This window comes from Lepus europaeus, chromosome 2, assembly GCF_033115175.1.
Source record: "Lepus europaeus isolate LE1 chromosome 2, mLepTim1.pri, whole genome shotgun sequence".
NCBI classification, from domain to species: Eukaryota; Metazoa; Chordata; class Mammalia; order Lagomorpha; family Leporidae; genus Lepus; species Lepus europaeus.
Genome location: NC_084828.1, coordinates 92,826,083 through 92,845,625, shown reverse-complemented (window position 1 = coordinate 92,845,625; position 19,543 = coordinate 92,826,083). Strand labels below are relative to the sequence as shown.

Here is a 19,543-nt window from a genome sequence, read left to right as displayed (position 1 = left end):
GGATTCCCTGTAGAGGGCAGGATTGTCGCCCTCTACACGGTGCTGTGGACCACACTCAAGTATTTACCTACCATGAGTCACAGGGAGGCCCTGACAACCACCCCTCAATAGGCTGATTCATTGTCACCACACTGCTAATCACACCCCTTCTCTAATAAAATCTCTTTTTAAAAAGGTTGACTTATTTATGTGAAAGACAGAGTGACCAAGAGAAAGAGATCTTGGAATCTGCAGTTCACTCCCCTATGACTGCACTGCCAGGAGCAGAGAACTTTCTCCAGGTCTCTCACACGGGTGCCAGGGACCCAAGCATGTGGGCCATTATCCATGCTTTGCAAGGTGCATTAGCAGGGAGCTGGATTGAAAGTGGAGCAGTCCATGTTGCAGACAGTGGCTTAACCCACTGGGCCACAATGCTGGCTCCTCTAATAAAAATTGATAGTAATCCCACTTAACCCCCCCCCCCCCAGGTCTCTCATATGTGGGGTGAATTTATGTGCAAATAATCAACTATGAATATATTTCTTTCAGGTCATTTGAAATCCATGTGTCAACACACCCATGTTGCACACACACAAACATTGGGCTACCCACAAGAAATGCAAGCTGACCCCCATACTGATAAGCACATATACAAACTATATGTTCAGCTGGCACTGTGGCATAGTAGGTAAAACTGCCGCCTGCAGTGCCAGCATCCCATATGGGCGCTGGTTTGAGTCCCGGCTGCTCCACTTCTGAACCAGCTCTCTGCTATGGCCTGGGAAAGCAGTAGAAAATGGCCCAAGTGCTTGGGCTATGCACCCATGCACCCATGTAGGAGACCTGGAGGAGGCTTCTGGCTCCTGGCTTCAGATTGGCACAGCTCTGGCCATTGTGGCCATCTGGGAAGTGAACCAATGGATGGAAGAGTCTCTCTCTCTGTAACTCTGCCTTTCAAATAAATAAATCTTTTAAAAAAAAATATTCATCCTGAATACAGATAGACCCAGCAGACAGAGAAGTGGTTTCAAAAGTAAGTCAGGGGGCTGGTGCTGTGGTGTAGTTGTAAAACTGCCGCCTGCAGTGCCAGCATCCCATGTGGGCGCCAGTTTGAGTCCCGGCTGCTCCACTTCCAATCCAGCTCTCTGCTATGGCCTAGGATAGCAGTGGAAGATGGCCCAAGTCCTTGGGCCCCTGCACCCATAAGGGAAACCCAGAAGAAGCTCCTGGCTCCTGGCTTCAGATAGGCACAGCTCCAGCCATTGCAGCCATTTGAGGAGTGAACCAGCGGATGGAAAGCTTCTCTCTCTCTCTCTCTCTCTCTCTCTCTCTCTCTCTCTCTCTCTCTGCCTCTGCCTCTCCTTCTCTCTGTGTAACTTCAATTTTGAAATAAATAAATAAATAAACCTTTAATAAAAAAAAAAGTAAGTCAGGAGATTGATGAGAGGAAGAGGAGATTTTGGTGGTAGGAAGGGAAAGAATGTGGACGAGAGACAGGGAAGACAAAGTGACCCAGAACGCCTGTCTTAGTCTCTCTCTCCTCCCCACCCCCACCCTTTGCTGGCTGGGAAGATATCCTAGTACAGGCTGGCTCCTCATTCCACCCCAGAGAAGGGAGAAGAGAATGATCATCTTGATGGCACAGTACTCACTTGCTTTCATTGGGAGGGAATGCATGAAGCATTGAGATGACTTGGAAATAAGATGGGATGACAGGGCTGATACGGACCTGACCAGAATGAAGAACCAGGACAGTGTCGCATGTTCTGGTCCCCAGAGCTGCTCGTGAGCAGAGAACCCTGTGATTGGATTTACAAACGACTTTGAATCACATCTTCGGAAATGCACTTAGCAGAGTACTAGAGAAATATGGAAAGTACTGGGAAAAAAGGTGCAACATGAAGATGATAGTAAGAGCAGTTGGAATTTGTGTGGTTTAGAAGGGACAGGTGCGACAGAGAAAGAGAGGAGCAGAGTGGGGAGAAGACAGTGAAGGAGGAGTGCAGCGGCACCTGGAGATGGCAGAGCATCAGGGTTGCTTCCGTGTAACTCAGGTCCTGAGGGAGGACAGGTTTGGTGCCGGACTGACTTCATCTCTCACGCACCGTAGCACCTCAGCTTAGCGTCAGGCTACACTTGCTCAGCCCAGTGTGCTGGTCCTGGATTCGGAGGGATCAGGAGATTTCCTCAGGGACCCTGTGCAAACGCCAGGGTGAATTCAGACACACCCAGGCCAGTGTGCACGCGAGGCCTGGGCTGTGAGGCACTGGTCAGATCCTGACCTAGCTGCTTACGTGGGCTCTCTGGGAAGTCAGCCAGCCTCTCTGTACCCCAGAGTAACGCCTGCCTGCAGGGTGAGTGGGGGCGGAGGACACTCACAAGCACGTTTGCAGAGTGCAGAACGGGGGAGCCGGCAGAGGCTGCTTGTGTGTCTCCTGCGTCATCGCAGCCTCGGGGTCTGCTGCCTGTCCCATCTCTGGGAGTCTCTTAACACAGCACCCTTTGCCCCTTAAAATAATGTGGGATCTCCTTGACTGCCTCCTCCTCTTCCGCCACCCGCCAGCCCTGGCTCCCACAGGCATCCTTCCTGGGGCTCCTTTCTCTCCACCCTTGACCCTGGTGCTCTTCCCCGGGGCCTTGAACCCCCAGTTCTGAGTGTTGCACTTGCAGGCCACTTAGATGCCTGTCCCTTTACACTCCCGTGTCACTTACACATCGGTCTTCAGCTTTGTGAGTCTGAGGGGCGAGATCTACAGACCTGCCTGGGAGACAGGGAAGGGATGGGACTGGAATGCCCCAGAGGCCAGAATCCTCCTACCAGGGGACCTGTGATTACTACTTGTCAGTGACAGTCATTTTGCCACTGTACAAATTATCTGTGGACCAGTTCCCCAGACTATTTTCAGAGTCTCCAGATCTAGGATGGAGGCCATATCCTGTTCATATCCAGTTCCCCCAAAGAAGCCTCTACAATGCCTTGTACACAGTGAATACATATTGACTGCTGGTTGAATTGAATTTCTGCCCAGTGCTCCCTCATCCACCACATGTTCAAACTCACCTTCTAAGAAGCCCCATGGGAAGTACGGTGGCCCTGGACTGTGTCTCCCGTGCTGCCCCGGGGCCCCCACCAGCACTGGAGACTCACCACTCTTGCTGCTGCTCCTGTGGTTCAGCCCCACTTGGCATCTTCCCTCAGTTCCAGCGCTGCGGCAGTGTGATGGAGATGTCCCAGGCACACCCACAACTGGAAGATGAAGGGAGCTGGCAGCACAAAGAGCCACTGACCGGAGGCCTTTTTTTTTTTTTGACAGGCAGAGTGGACAGTGAGAGAGAGAGAGAGAGACAGAGAGAAAGGTCTTCCTTTTTTCGTTGGTTCACCCCCTAATGGCTGCTGCGGCTGGCGCACCACGCTGATCCGAAGCCAGGAACCAGGTGCTTATCCTGGTCTCCCATGTGGGTGCAGGGCCCAAGGACTTGGGCCATCCTCCACTGCACTCCCGGGCCACAGCAGAGAGCTGGATTGGAAGAGGAGCAACTGGGACTGAATCCGGCACCCCAACTGGGACTAGAACCCAGGGTGCCGGCGCCGCAGGCGGAGGATTAGCCTATTGAGCCGTGGCACCGACCAGAGTCATCTTGGCCCATTCTCTTCTCTGCCCAAGGAGGGGGGGTCCTGGAATGATCATGTCCTACAAGTCAATACAGAGGGGCCTCCTGTTAGCCATCTGGCGCTCAATAGGGGACACACAGGGGCAGGGATGGCCTTGGAGGGGCAGGCCCTGCTTACCTGGACCCTCCTTGGTTCTATAGAGCTATGCTGTGGATAGGCCTCACCTGGGGAGGAGGCAGGGCTGGAGCAGGCTTTCCCTGGAGCTGCCAGCGCCCACACAGCCCATGGACAATGACCTGGCACCATCTCTGGGCTCCCAGCTTGTCTTCTGCCCTCCCCGCCAGCACATCAGACCCACCATCCACACTCCTAGGGCTTCCTGGGGCTCCCAGGGGCTGCCACTGATGCCCTCCTTCCTTCTCCTGGTGGGTGAGCCACAGTCGTGTATGCTGTCTGATTTAACACTACATTTGAAAAGACAGCTGGCACGCAGCCTCACACAACTATCTAAACCGAGAAGGACAGCGGTTCTGTGGCCGGGTGGAGCAGAGGGAAGGGTGAAAACAATAACCCACGGAGATGCTCGGAAAATAGTTACTGACTGGGAGGTGAGGGATGCGTGCCTGGCCCAGAGGAATTCTGCACTTGAGTTGGGTTGTGCTGATATTTAATGGGCAAGTAAAATATAATTTTGTATTTCCCTTTCCTTAATACTTAATAATTACCAAGTGCTTATTGCCTGTTTTATGGAGCATACAGGATTCAGATCCCACTCAAATCAATCAATTCCCATAGACAAGTAGAAGTCTATCTGGGATTTATATTGAGTATTATTTAACCTATGTGGACCATTATTTAACACTTAGAAAATAGTTTGTTGCGCTGAGTTTTGTTTTTTTATTTTTTATGATAGCACTTTTAAAAAGCCAAGTCTGAAGTTCTTGATAAATTCCTGTGACCTGAAACCATTCACGTTTCATCCGTTAGTCACGGTTTGTCTCACAGTCTAAAGTTGGAAAGCCCACTATCACCCCTTAACTGGCCCAGCAGAGTTGCTGTTAAGGAATTCTAGAAAGAGCTAGTCTCTATAGGGAGATGTTTGTATCCTAGTAACTGAAAAAGTAAGCCCTCTTGGGAGCAAAGAGATCAGTTGGAGAATAGGGTATGTGCTGAGAGAAAAAGCTGCAGGCTTGTACTGGGGCAGGGCAGAGGAAGTGGTGTGTCTCAGCATTTTTGGATCTTAGGCTGTTTTGTAGATACCTTTTTTTTAATAATCTTTGGGAATTTCCTTTTTTTAATGGGTTTTCTTTTGTCTTTTCTCAGGTAGACGCTTAGCAATTGTTTCACAGTTTCTGTCCTGATGATTACTGAGTTACTTGGGTACTGTGGGGCTTTCTACCAGCACTATGTTCTCCTATGAATTAAGTAATAATGCTTTTCCTGGCAGGAGAATTCCAGGAATCTCCCTAGTGCACCAGAAGTCTCTCACATGCAAGGTCTTGTTGTGTCTGGATTGCCGATGGGCCAGTGCGCCACAGCTGAGATTTGAGCCCGATGTCTTGAATGCCGAGCGTGAGTGCATCACGGGCTGAGCCACTTCTCTAACCTGCTTTCCTGTGGCCTGGCTGCTCAGGCCCTGTCTCTTAACAGAGCTGTGCTGTGGAGTCAGAAAAGTGGGTCCTGTTTCAGTGGACTGACATCCCCCCCCCCCCACCCCGGCTCATCACTTTCCCTGTCACTAGAGCTGGAAGGCCTGGGCTTGATCTGTTGCTGCAGCAATTCGACCTCAGTCAAGTCACTAAATGCTCTAAGTCCCAGTTTCCTCTTCTGTGAAATGAGAATTATAATTAGACCCCCTCTGACTCACAGAATTCACCCATTCAGTTAACATTTATTCAGAATTTATCTGCATATCAGGCACTGGGTAATAAGACAGGACATCTGGCCAGGAGAAGCTCTTTGTCAAGGACTTAATGGATCAAATAATATAATATAATATAATATTACATTACATTATATATAATCACATTATTAATATAATATATTAATGTAATTAATATATCATTCATAATTGTAAGTATAATCATGATTAATAGAATGCATATTATATATCAATATATAATATTATAATTACATTAATAATACACATATTGCATAATATTATATTATATTATTATATAAATACATCTCAAAAAGCTACAGCCTTCATACCTATTAGGTTAGTTATTATATTTAAGTGATAATAAGTGTTCAGGACATTGTAGAGTAATTGGAAACGTTTTGCAGGGTTGGTGGCAATGTAAGTTTAGCTTCCCTGGAAGACAGTAGAGCAGTTCCTCAAAAGGTTAAAAATATCATTATCCTGTGATCCAGCAACTCCACTTCTAAGTCTTAAATTTGAAAGCAGGGACTCAGGGATACTTGTTCATCAGGTTCTGTAGCAGCATTACTAGCAATAGCCAAAGGTGGAGACAACCCAAGTGTCCATCAGTGGATGGATGGGTAACTAAATGTGGCCGAGGCATACAGTGGAAGATATCCAGCCTTAGTGAAAGGAGTCAGATCTGATGCAAGCTGTGCCATGGATGAGCCTTACAAATCTTAGGCAATGTGAAATAAGCCAGACACTAAAGGACAAATACTGAATGATTCCTCGTATATGGAGTTCCTGGAATGGAGAAATTGATAGACACAGAAAGTGGAGTAGAGGAGAGCAGAGAAGTTGTGTTTGATGAGTACAGTTTCAGTTTGAGATGAAGAAGTTCTGGAACCGCACAGTGGTGATGGTTGCAAATGTGTGAATGTAGTTAAAACCACTGGATTGTGCACTTAAAATACTTTAAGTGGTAACTTTCTGTTATGTATATTTTACTATGATTTTTAGAACTTCACATTTTGTTAGTTAACTAGAATTTAGATGAACGGGATTGTGTTTATAAGCCGTCCCTCTTTGAAAAAGTACTGTGTGTTTGAAATCATTTTGTCATTATTTATTTATTTATTTATTCTTAATGTTTAAAAAGATTTTATTTATTTATTTGAGAGGTAGAGTTACAGACAGTGAGAGGGAGAGACAGAAAAATTTTGTCTTCCATCTGCTGGTTCACTCCCCAGTTGGCCACAACGGCCAGGGCTGAGCCCCAGGAGTCACAGGCCTGAAGGACGACCCAAGGTACCCAGAGGTGATCATGCCTCCTGATATTTGTAAGGCAGGAAGATAGCAAATGCTTAACCCAATGTTAACCTAATTAACTTATCATGTAATCTAAGCAAACAAGCAACACAATCCATAGCTTGTCTTCCAAGTAGAATAGGTAAAACTATGTAAATTAATAATCAGTGTTGGCTGGCGCCGTGGCTTAACAGGCTAATCCTTCGCCTTGCGGCGCCGGCACACCGGGTTCTAGTCCCGGTTGGGGCACCAGAATCTATCCTGGTTGCCCCTCTTCCAGGCCAGCTCTCTGCTATGGCCCGGGAAGGCAGTGGAGGATGGCCCAAGTGCTTGGGCCCTGCACCTGCATGGGAGACCAGGAGAAGCACCTGGCTCCTGGCTTCGGATCAGCGTGGTGCACTGGCCGCAGCAGCGATTGGAGGGTGAATCAACGGCAAAAAGGAAGACCTTTCTCTCTGTCTCTCTCTCTCTCTCACTATCCACTCTGCCTGTCAAAAAAAAAAAAAAAAAAATCAGTGGTATGAATTCATAATATCAGAGTCAGCTAAGAGATTAAGGAACCACGGCATAGTGAGAGGTTACTGAAGCAGTTCAAAGCACTAAGTGGAGAGAGAACTAGAGGGCTTGGGCCAGTGGGTCCTTAGGTGCGGATGGAGGTTCCTTCGGCCACAGTCAGCTCTCGGCATTCTGGTGCGGCCTCACGGGCAGAATGTCGGGGAGCCTTGCAGCAGTCGTCAGGTTATGGGTCTGTCACAGCTTCACGAGGACACAGGGGGAAGGCACTTGTATCGCTGTCTGAGGCTGGTCTTCTTTACGTGTGCTTTTCTTAAGTTGTTGTTTCTCAAGGTGTAAGTTGTTTTTCCAGTCTTATCAGGATATGCAGACATGAGTCCATATAAATCCTGGTGAAGTTTCATTTCTATTTTCAGATATGGGCTTTAACTTCTAAAATCTGTGTTTTTACATAAACATTATGCAATTCAAAATATCTCATGTAAAAACAAGTTCCAGGGGCTAGTATTGTGGCACAATGGGACACCTGCATCTTATAGCAGAGTGCCTGATGCTAACGCATCCTGGGAGGCAGCAGTTTGGGCCCCGTCACTCATGTGGGAGATGCAGATAAAGATCTAAGTTTCTAGCTTTGGCGTGGCTCAGCCCTCATTTTTGCTGGCATTTGGGGCATGAACCAATGCATAGAAGATCTCTCTGTCTCTCTCTTGCTGTCTTTCAAGTAGATGAAAACAAACAAACATTTAAAATATAAATATAAACAAGTTCCAAAAGCGAAATGGAGTAACAACAAAACTGAGTGAGTATTATCAAATTTTGGCCGGCGCCACGGCTCAATAAGCTAATCCTGTGCCTGCGGTGCTGCACCCCGGGTTCTAGTCTCAGTCGGGGTGCCAGATTCTGTCCTGGATGCTCCTCTTCCAGTCCAGCTCTCTGCTCTGGCCCAGGAGTGCAGTGGAGGATGGCCCAAGTCCTTAGGCCCTGCACCCACATGGGAGACCAGGATAAGCACCTGGTTCCTGGCTTCGGATCAGTGTGGTGCACTGGCGGCAGCAGCCATTGGGGGGTGAACCAATGGAAAAGGTAGACCTTTCATTCTGTCTCTCTCCCTCACAGTCCACTCTGCCTGTCAAAAAAAATTTTTTTATATGCCCTGTACCCCCATCCCTGGCTTAATGAGGTGCTCCCCCTCTGCTCCTGACTGCTCTGGTTCCCTGTTACTTTAGAGCACTGGTTGGAGTAATTGACTTTCTTGTGTCTTCCAGTAGATTGTGAGTTTGCCAAGATTGGGGTTATGGTACATTTCTGTACCCCAAGTGCCTATCACGATACATGGCTCACAGTAGGGAGTCGATAAGTGTTTAGCAAATGAAGGCAATGGTTGTTAGGTGGGAAGCAAGGACAAGGTTGTGGTACCAATTTCATTTGAAGCTCTTAGAGTTTTTAAGGATGATTGGAATTTGAAAGGAAATGGAAAATAGTGCTGAAGAGTGCCTAACAGGAACAGGTCAGGTCATTGTTCCTTAGTGGAGGAAGGGGGACCCTCTGCATTAGAACCATCCCAGCTGCTTGCGAAAATGACAGATTCCACCTGTACCTCCCAGCCACCATTCCCGCATTCTGAATATGTACCTCTGGATTTAGCTTCACAGTGAGCTTCTTAAGAAAGTTCTTTTTAATAAATGATTTATTTTCATTTTATTTGAAACGTAGAGAGGGCCGGCGCCGTGGCTCCACAGGCTAATCCTCCGCCTTGCGGCGCCGGCACACCGGGTTCTAGTCCCAGTCGGGGCACCGGATTCTATCCCGGATGCCCCTCTTCCAGTCCAGCTCTCTGCTATGGCCCGGGGAAGGCAGTGGAGGATGGCCCAAGTGCTTGGGCCCTGCACCCCATGGGAGACCAGGAGAAGCACCTGGCTCCTGGCTTCGGATCAGCGTGATGCGCCAGCCGCAGCGGCCATTGGAGGGTGAACCAACAGCAAAAAGGAAGAACTTTCTCTCTGTCTCTCTCTCTCACTATCCACTCTGTCTGTCAAAAAAATAAAAAAATAAAAAATAAATAAAAAGGTAGAGAGACAGAGACACAGAGAGATGAGAGATCTTCTATTTGCTGATTCACTCCCCAAATGCCTGCAACAGCCAGGGCTGGGCCAAGGCAAAGTTGGTAACTGGGAACGCTATCTAGGTCTTCTATGTGGATGGCAGGGACCAAGCAGCCATCACCTGCTGACTCCCAGGATGAGCACTGGATGGAAGGTGGGTCAGAAGCAGAGCCAGACTCAAACCAGGCACTCTGATATGGAATGTGGGCATCCTAAGAGGTGACTTAAAGTCTGTGCCAAACATGCCCCCATGTTAAGAAAGTTCTTAATACATTAACGGAGAGTCTTGAAATCCTTTGGTAGCTGTGGGCAATTGGAAGCTGCGTAAGTTCTAATTGAGGCACAATGATGACCTGATGGAAATGGAGTTATAGGGAGAGCAAGATCTGGTGGTCTGCAGAACAGATTGATGGACAGATCTCAGAGGCCCAGTGTGAACTGTCAAGAGTACCCCAAAGTGTTGAAGATCAGAGGAGGTGAGACCTTGCTTGGAAGTGGGGGATAAGCAGTGACTATAAGAGGCCTGTGGAGGGGTGAAATGACGGGTCCAGGGGAATATAAAGGCTGATGTCAGAGGGGAGTTTGAAACATAGCTGGGCCCTTGGAAAATGGCAGTTCCACTGATACACCTGCTGTTTCATTCTAATGAGTTCTGTTTCAACTTGATGTGTTTGAATAGGGCTGGGAGGCATCCAGGTGAAGGTGAGAGAGACCTTGGCGGTGTGGGCTCAAGCATGACCAAGGACCAAGAGGAAGATGAGATGTGGGAGCCTTCACAACATGAAGGTGGAGGGGGCAAGGGCCTGGCAATCTGAGTTCGTGTTTTCAGAGTGAAGGTCTTAGCACTTTCTGATATATTTAATATGATAATGAAAACTCTGGATGGCCAATTGTGATGAGTAAATAATGACAGTAATGAGCAAAATAGACTTCTGACACAGATTCCTCAAAAGGGCACCCTTTGGTGACACGGCTGTGGAACGGGAGTAGTGGGAGTGAGGGGCAGGGACTCTAAGAGGGAACCGATGAGGTGTCACATAGAATGGGACAAAGCTCTGTTTTCACGCTAAAACAGCATGTCGAGATGTACATGGTGCAGAGCACTTAGTATGGGCCACCCTGGCATCACAAACTCTATTTGGTGTTCTAATTACAGCTTCCACTTGTGGGTGGATGAAGATCATTGTGGGTGCATAAAGGTTCATAATTACTGGAGTACTTACACATGTTTTCTCTTGCATATCTGCATTTTATTACTTGATTTTAGATGGTAAATCCCTGGGAGTCTTTTCTGTAAATTGTTACCTGCTTTGGAATAATAAGGCAGGCCATCATCATGAGTAAGAGTCATGCATTTGCTCCTGTTTATATATATAAACTTACTTGAAAGGAAACTGGTAGAGAAAAAGAAGAACAATGGCTTCATGGTGGCCCCAGGGCTATTGGTATTGTTATTTAATCTGAAGTAAAATGTTAGCGACTTGGGTTCTGGGGAATTGCTATAACAGGAGTTTAATCTGTTGCACTCCCAAGGGTGATGTGAAGCTGTTGGAAGAGATCTCTGCACTGTTTCCCGAAGTATAAACCAGGATGTGAACCAAAAAGGGACTTTTCTTTCTTCTGAGTCATGGCTGTTTTCCTGCTCCTGATTCTCCAAGCTCCTACTTAATTGTTGAGTAATAAAGTGTGTTTCTGCCCACCAGCTGGTTCTGTCCACCTTCTGACTGCATTTCATCGTTAGCGCCATCATTGAGTGGCCTTACCAAGTTGCTCAAGCCCAGCGTCATGAGGGCATGAGAGGTTCCTTGTGCTTGGTTTTCCATGAATGCTTAACTGTTGCCCTTGTTCTGCTGGGGGTCATGGATTGTAGAAGCGGATTTCTCTCGAGGCCCATCTTCTCTTCTGACATAGCAACTCTCTTGTTCCAGGACAATTTGTAGAAAGCACAGGAACCTCTTAATGTACCTTAAAGCTAAGTAGCTTCTTGAAAGTTGTTTTCCTTCTGTCTATGTGTGTGTCATTTGTAAGTCTTGCTTTTTAACAGGCATTGAAGAACAGATACAAAAACTGTCATTTTAAGAAAGAATAAATGTTAGATTATAAAATACATACATTGCATGATTTACTTATATCTCTCAAATGGAGTTTACCTGTCACTACTTTCAGTAACATTCATTTTCAAATGTCATGTGAGCCATTTTTTTAAATTATAAAAGCAGTCCATATCTCATTTGTTTTATAAAACCAAACATTATGGAAGGGGTAGAGGAAAATGGAGAAATTCTCCTCCATATTCTAGCCTTTAGTACAGCTCTTCAAAAACAGGTACTATTAATAGTGTCTTAAGAATTTAATAACTTGGAGCCGGCGCTATGGTGCAGTGGGTTAACTCCCTGGCCTGAAGCACCAGAATCACATATGGACTGGCTGCTCCATATATCCCGGCTGCTCCACTTCTGATCCAGCTGTCTGCTATGGCCTGAGATAGCAGTAGAAGATGGTCCAAGTTCTTGGGCCCCTGCACCTACGTTGGAGACCTGGAAGAAGCTCCTGGCTCCTGGCTTCGGATCAGCACAGCTCAGGCCGTTGCGGCCACCTGGGGAGTGGACCAGCAGATGGAATACCTCTCTCTCTGTCTCTACCTCTCTGTGTAACTCTGTCTTTCAAATAAACAAAATAAATCTTAAAAAAAAGAACTTAAGACACTATTATGCATGCATATTCTAAGTATATACAATTTTATTTATATTTATACACACACATCTTGTTTGTTCAAGTAGTCATACTATTTGATACTATTTGTGTGCATAGTGTTCTGCATCTTTTTTTTTTCACTTGAAATAACTGGACTTTATCATATCAGCATGTATCAGTTGGCCTCATTCTTTTAAACAACTGCATGGCTTTTCTCATTGTATGTGTGTCACAATTTTAAAAGCGACTTATTCCATTTGAAAGGCAGATTTCCAGAGAAAGGGAGAGACAGAGAGATATTCTATCCACTAGTTCATTTCCCAAATGGCCACAATAGTCAGGACTGGGCCAGGACAAAGCCAGGAGCCAGAAGCTTCTTCCAGGTCTCCCGCATGGGTGCAGGGGCCCAAGCACTTGGGCCATCTTCTACTTTTTTCCCAGGCCCATTAGTAGGGAGCTGGATGGGAAGTGGAGCAGCTGGGACTCAAACCAGTGCCCACTTGGGATACTGGCATTGCAGGCAGAGGCTTAACCTGCCATGCCACCGCACCAGCCCCCTCACACTTGTTTTTTGGTGTTCAGCCGTATGAAAACTGACCCCAAACTTGGCAGATTGGCTCACAATTTCTCTGGGGCAGGAGGCCAGGCACAGCATCATTAGGTTTTCTGCTCAGAGTCTCGCAAAGCTAAAATCAAGGTGTTGGCTGGCTGTGTGCTCCTGTGGCACTCTGGATCCTCTCCGGAGCTCCTGTGGTTGGGGCAGGATTCAGATTCTTTTTTTTTTTTGACAGGCAGAGTGGACAGTGAGAGAGAGACAGAGAGAAAGGTCTTCCTTTGCTGTTGGTTCACCCTCCAATGGCCGCCACAGCTGGCGCGCTGCGGCCGGCGCACCGCGCTGATCTGATGGCAGGAGCCAGGTGCTTCTCCTGGTCTCCCATGGGGTGCAGAGCCCAAGCACTTGGGTCATCCTCCACTGCACTCCCGGGCCAGAGCAGAGAGCTGGACTGGAAGAGGGGCAACTGGGACAGAATCCGGTGCCCCGACTGGGACTAGAACCCGGTGTGCCGGCGCCGCAAGGCGGAGGATTAGCCTGTTGAGCCACGGCGCCAGCCCAAGGATTCAGATTCTTGCAACTGTAAGAGCTGAGTCCCCTGCTTCCTTGCTGGCTGTCAGCTGGGGGCTACTCTCCCATCCTAGAGGCTGCCTGCCTTCCTTGCCACACTCCAAAGACAGCTAAAGGGACTTCCTCTGTGTTGAATGCGTCCCGTGCTTTGAAGCTCTTTGACCTGTAGACCCAGATCTAAGGCATGTGTGTGATCAGGATGGGCCCAATTGGGTACCTGTCTTAAAGTCAGCTGAAGAGCACTATCCCTTCACAGCAGTACCTGTGTTAGCGTTTGATCGACTAACTCGGAGGAGGTGTGTATATACCAGGAGCCAGGATTCTTAGGGGCCATCTTCAAATTCTGCCCATAACATATACCAATTGCCTTCCTCTAGGAAGGTAAGCTAAGTAGATCTCATGTCTTCTGGCTTAGGAAATCCTATGAAAATACTCAATGCCAGAGGAAGGAGGCCTGCCTAGAACCCATCTAACCCCACATGCAACAAAGTACATCTATGTTTAGCAAAGATCTTGATTTGAGCAATGGAACAACAGAAATCAGGAGAGAAGATCTAGGACACCACATGGACAATGCAGGGGTCAGGCAAGGACGACTGAGAATCCAAGCATTGTATTTCTGACTCCAACATCTGCCCTGCTGACCGCCAAGCTGCAAGGCCCACTCAGGGGCACCTCATTCCCGGGCTGCTGTAATGGATTTTGAGTCCTCTAACCTCACTGCCTTTTCTCAAGACCAGTGTGACCAGAGTGTGCTTTTGTGAGATGCTGACCTGGAGTGTTCAGTGGTTCGGAGGGAACTCACCAGAACCTACTAGATGAGCCCCTAAGGGGACTGGAATGATGAGCATTATTCCAAAATAATTCTAAAAGAACACTCTCCCCTTCCCTTGTCTCTCTCTGTCTTTCAACTTTCCACCTGCTGCTGCGATTCAGACGCATTGTACGTGACTTGCTTGAGACAGAAGAGATTTACATAAAAGAAATTAAGAGCATAATTGATGTAAGTAGATTAAGGGGGGTGGGTGGGTGTTAAACATTTATGCAAACTGGAGAAGTTCCGCTGCACAGAGACTCAAAATAGTTGCTTCATGTCTCTAGAATTCCCACGGGGATTCACATCTCCTAATATCACAAGGGGCTCTCCAGTAAGAATAAGGACATGTCACGGCTCTTGATTCATGAGGACTGTGCCAATTCATACTGATTCCAGCAATGCCCTACTGGTTCACCATATGCTTGCCAGCAAAGGATATTATAATTTAAATGTTTTTGATAGTTTAATAAGGAAAGACTTTCTGCTTTTTAAAGTAGCCTTTTTATTAAGAGTACAAATGCATAGTTCCCCCTCTTTCCTTAGGGAATAATCCTAAGGAAAAAGCTGTATTTCAAAGTTACTTATTATAGCATATTTTTACAATAGAATTCCAGAAGCAACTCAAATGTCCAATTAAAAAAAGGACCAGGTAATAAAGTATGATGTACATGTTAGACGTTACTCAACTGTTTAAAATAATGATTTGGGATAATATCTACCAACATTAACAGGTGCTCTAAAATGTATATAGAAAAAAATTGCAAAATTATGTATGTAATGTGTTGGGAACTAGAGAAAATGAATGTTTTAAATTCATGAAGACATAATTGCATCAAATCATAAAATGATAGGTAAATTTTTCCTTTCTTTCACATTTCTATACCATATAAATTTCACATTTCCATACCATATAAATTTCCAATTTCCATACCATATAAACATTTTAAAATCATATTCATTCTTTCCCATAAAAATACCATTTTATTATCATTGCCATTAAACCATTTTCTTCTGAAGATGGACACATGAGGAAAATGATATCAGAAAAAAGTATGTTGATAGTATAGCCTGTGGGAAAGATGTGTGCTGTATTCCCCGATCGTTTGGTAGAGTTTTGTTCTTAGAGTGGCTAATTCAAATCATCTCTTACGTGTTTCTATTTTGTTTCCACTTCTTCAGGGATATATCACTCCAATGGACTTTATTTGGCTGAAGCATCTAATTCCAGATGTTCTTCAGAATAACAAGGACTTTCTCTTTGGGAATATTAGAGAACTTTATGAATTTCACAACAGGTATATAATACTTCACATTATCACGAGGAAGGGAACATAATAAGAGGGTAGAAATCAGACTGATGGAATTAGGAGAAAAAAGTGCTTAACACTTTCTTTAGTACATGGTTTGGAGTCAGTGGCTTGAATTGGCGTGGGATGGGGTGAGGAGGAGGGGATCAGATCCTCAGGACCACAGAGGAAGAAGGAACAAGACATCAGTGGAGCATGTGCTGGTTGCCAGGCTTCAGTGTAGCATTGAGTTGTGTGTTCCTTTGCTCCTTTAGTTACTCGTGTATCAGTATTTAATGAGCACCTGTTTCATGCCAGGCACTGTGCTCAGCATTGGGAATACAAGGATAACCAAGACACACGTCCACATTCCTATTATCACAGGGTGGTGTTAGGTGTTAGACAATGTTAGCTGGTCACACAAGTTGTCCTCTTACCCCAGGGCTGTGTGGGTGTTGCATTCTAGAGAACTGGAGGGAAGGAAGTTTGGAAATCATTTTTCAATCTGATCATTTTTCTAAAAAAGATTATTTATTTATTTGAAAGTCAGAGTTACACACAGAGAGAAGGAGAGGCAGAGAGAGAGAGAGAGAGAGAGAGAGGTCTTTCATCCAATGGTTCACTCCCCAATTAGCCATAATGGCTGGAGCTGTGCTGATCCAAAGCCAGCAGCTAGGAGCTTCTTCTGGGTCTCCCACATGGTGCATGGGCCCAAGGACTTGGGCCATCTTCTACTGCTTTCCCAGGCCCAGAGAGCTGGATTGGAAGAAGAGCAGCTGGGACTCGAACTGGCACCCACATGGGATGCCAGCACTGTAGGCGGTGGCTTTATCCGCTAAGCCACCCTTAATACATTCATTTTGCACATAAGGAAACTGCAGCTTCTTGATTCAGTTTACTTAGATGAGGACCCCCAAGATCATATGACTACTTATGGAAGGAGAAAGAACCTCAGTTGCTTCCTACCTCAATCCCTTGTCTGCTGCTCAGATGCAAAACTGAAATGGAAGCCCTTTTCTGCTACCTCCTTGAAGAAGTTATTCAATCTTTTGGGGCTTCAGGTTTCATGTTTATAAAAGCCCTATCTTGGGGCAGGTGATTGGCCTAGCAGTTAACATACCTAGTGTGCATGTCTAGATTCCAGGCTTGTCTGTGGCTTCTTACTCTAGCTCAGGGTTGGGGGCAGGGTGAGGTGGGTAGCAGAGGTAGCTCAATTAACTGGGTTCCTGCCACCTATATGGGAGACCTGGATTGAGTTCCTAGCTTCAGCCCTGCCTAGTCCAGGCTGTTGTGGGCATTTGAGAGGTGAACCAGTGGATGGGAGCCCTTTTTTTCTGTCTATATGTCTTTTTCTCTGCCCCTCTACCTTCAAAAAAATTTTTTTAAATCAATAACAACAACAACAACAACAAAAAAACATTATCTTGCAGAGTTTGGTTGAGGATTAAATGAGATATTGTTTGGGAAGCACGTAGCTTATGTCTAGCCTAAATAGGCTCTCAGTGATTATTAGCAAAGCAACAGCAATTCCTATGAATGTTATTTTCTTGCAGTGAGGGGCATCAGTGTATCCAATCTGGCTATGGTTGGAGCTTAGAGCCCTCTGAGGGTGGTTTCAAAGTAATCATAGTACACACAAATACAGGATACATTTTTTTCTTCCAAATAAGTGTGTGGAAAATGAGTCAAGAGTAATAAAGGCTGAAGAATAGCATTTTTTTAGGCACTTCTTAAAATTGTATGATTTTACTTAAACTTTTTAAGCCTCGTGTGTATGAGAATCAAGACATTATTATATTTGTATTTCCCTAGGACTTTCCTAAAAGAATTGGAAAAGTGCACTGAAAACCCTGACCTTCTGGCACGTTGCTTTATCAATAGAGTAAGTCTGTCCTCCTGCTAGATCCAAACAGCCGCGTGATTCAAGTTGACCCTCACTTTTCTGCATAGGGGGTAAGGGCAAGTGAAAACACAAAGGATCCCAGGGGTGGGGAACCTTTTCTTCCGCCAAGAGTCATTTGGGTATTTATAACATCACTTGTGAGCCATACAAAATTATCAGCTTAAAAGTTAGCCTGCTATAGATTTATTGAATTTCGAGTCTCACCTAGGGTTGCCTTAGCAGGTCCAGACCAAGTGATTTTGTGGGACAGACATTCCCTACTCCTGTATATTTCCCTGACCTCCAGTCTTTATTTAAGGATAAGTGACACATAAAGCTGCATACACTCAAGGTGTACAACATGATGATTTGATATCTGTGTAAGTAAAGTGATTACCACAATCAGCCTAATGAATACATCAGTCACCTCTCATTGCGTGTGTGTGTGTGTGTGTGTGTTATCTGAAAAGTTGAACTCAGAGAATCAGAATATAAAGATGGTAGCCAGGGGCTAGAGGATAGGGGAAATGGGGAGATGTTGGCAAAGAGTATAATCTTCCAGTTAGAAGATGAGTAAGTTCTGGAGACATGCATGCACAGCATGCTGGCTGTGGTTAACAATACTGCATTGTTGACGAGAAATTTACTAAGAGAGTAGATTTGACTCTGTCTTTTGAATTCGAGCCAGGAGTCTTGCAGTGCTGTTGGCCTCCCAACTTGACGTCACTCCGTTGAGTGTGAGAATGAGTAGAGTTCCACTGCCCACACTGAACACCTGGAAGCCTCACTTCCTGTAAAGCCCCATGAAATGGAAGCCTGGCCCCTAGGGCCCCCAAAGCAGAGAGTCCTCGTCTGAATGACTGAGCCATGTTTTCTGACAAGAACCATACAGCAGGCTTCAAGTCCCACCCGGAAGTTGTGTTATAGCTCTCAAGGGGAGCAAGCTTAAGAAGCTCAGAAAACATATTCTCTTTGGTTTTTACAGCAGAGAGGATGATTGGAGATGTTTACATCTGCAGCCCCTTTTATGCTTAGCACCCAGTATGTGAAGGCCGTGCCCTACCTCCAAACTTTTCCCTTTCCCCACTGCTCTGTCTTCTTCCCTCTTGCAATTTCTCCACTCCTGCTTCGGGCAGTGAACGGGCTGGGCTGTTTGGGCCAGGAGGGACTGGGTCTTACCCAACACCTTAGGATGACCATGCCCAGGATCCTGGTGCCCCCTACTTCCTCAAGCTTTCCCATGTATTCTCCTTTGCAACTGGTCCTAATTCCCCAATTCTTTTTGCGGTTTTCTTTTTGTGACTCCTGGAAAACAGATCAATCAACTTAAAAGTGTGTAAACACTCTAATTTTGGCAGACAAGTCTAAGAGGAATATTTAATTTAAAATGAAAGCAAGCAAACCAAAACCCCCAGTTTTAAGATATTTGATATAACAGAGATACAGTCTTAACACCTCAGTGCCCTGCCATGGCCCTGTGTGGGTTTTGAATTCTTCACAGCCTTATCATAGGCTTTCATCAAGTGCCAGAACTCAAGATAAACTACAAATGGCTTTATACTCTATCTGGTACACTTCTGAGGCCTGCGATACCAGCATCCCATAGGAGCACTGATTGGGGTCCCAGCTGCTCTACTTTCCATCCATCTTCCTGCTAATGTGTCTGGAAAAACAGCGGAAGATGGCCCAAGTGCTTGGGCCACGCAATCCACGTGGAGATATGGTTAAAGCTGTTGGTTTCTGGCCTCAGCCTGGCCCAGCCCCAGCTGTTGCAGCCATTTGGGGAGTGAACTGGGAGTTAAAGATCTATTTCTTCCTCTCTCTCTGTAACTCTGCCTTTCCAATAAATAAACACATCTTTAAAAATTTTTTGGTTTACTTCTTTATTGAATTGCACAATGTTTTGTACAATTTTGTACTTTTGTATTCTCATCAAGCTGCTGATACGAAATCTAGTTTCAGGGGTTGGTGCTGTGGCATAGCAGGTAAAATGCCACCGGTGGTGCCAGCATCCCATGTGGACCCTGGTTCGAGTCCCAGCTGTTCCACTTCTGATCCAGCTCCCTGCTAATGTGCCTGGGAAAGCAGTGGAGGATGGCCCAAGTCTTTGGGTCCCTGCACCCACATGGGAGACCTGAAAGAAGCTCCTGGCTGACTTCGACCTGGCCCAGCTGTGGCCTTTGTAGCCATTTGGAGAGTGAACCGGTGGATGGAAGAGCTCTCTCTGTCTCTCTCTCGCTCTGTAACTCTGCCTTATTTAAAGATTTATTTATTTATTTGAAAGGCAGGGTTACAGAGAAGCAGAGACAGAGAGAGAAAGGTCTTCCATCAACTGGTTCGCTCCCTATATGGCCGCAAC

General features: G+C 46.1%; 1 protein-coding gene across 1 annotated transcript in view; it reads left to right on the top strand.

Moving 5' to 3' along the window:
- MCF2L2 (MCF.2 cell line derived transforming sequence-like 2) overlaps window positions 1-19,543 on the top strand; it is a 256,883-nt gene that overhangs the window by 193,944 nt on the left and 43,396 nt on the right. The window contains exons 16-18 of the mRNA XM_062210313.1: window positions 14,136-14,202; window positions 15,196-15,311; window positions 17,115-17,184. Coding sequence (XP_062066297.1) covers window positions 14,136-14,202; window positions 15,196-15,311; window positions 17,115-17,184 — 253 coding nt within the window. The remainder of the gene's footprint in view (window positions 1-14,135; window positions 14,203-15,195; window positions 15,312-17,114; window positions 17,185-19,543) is intronic.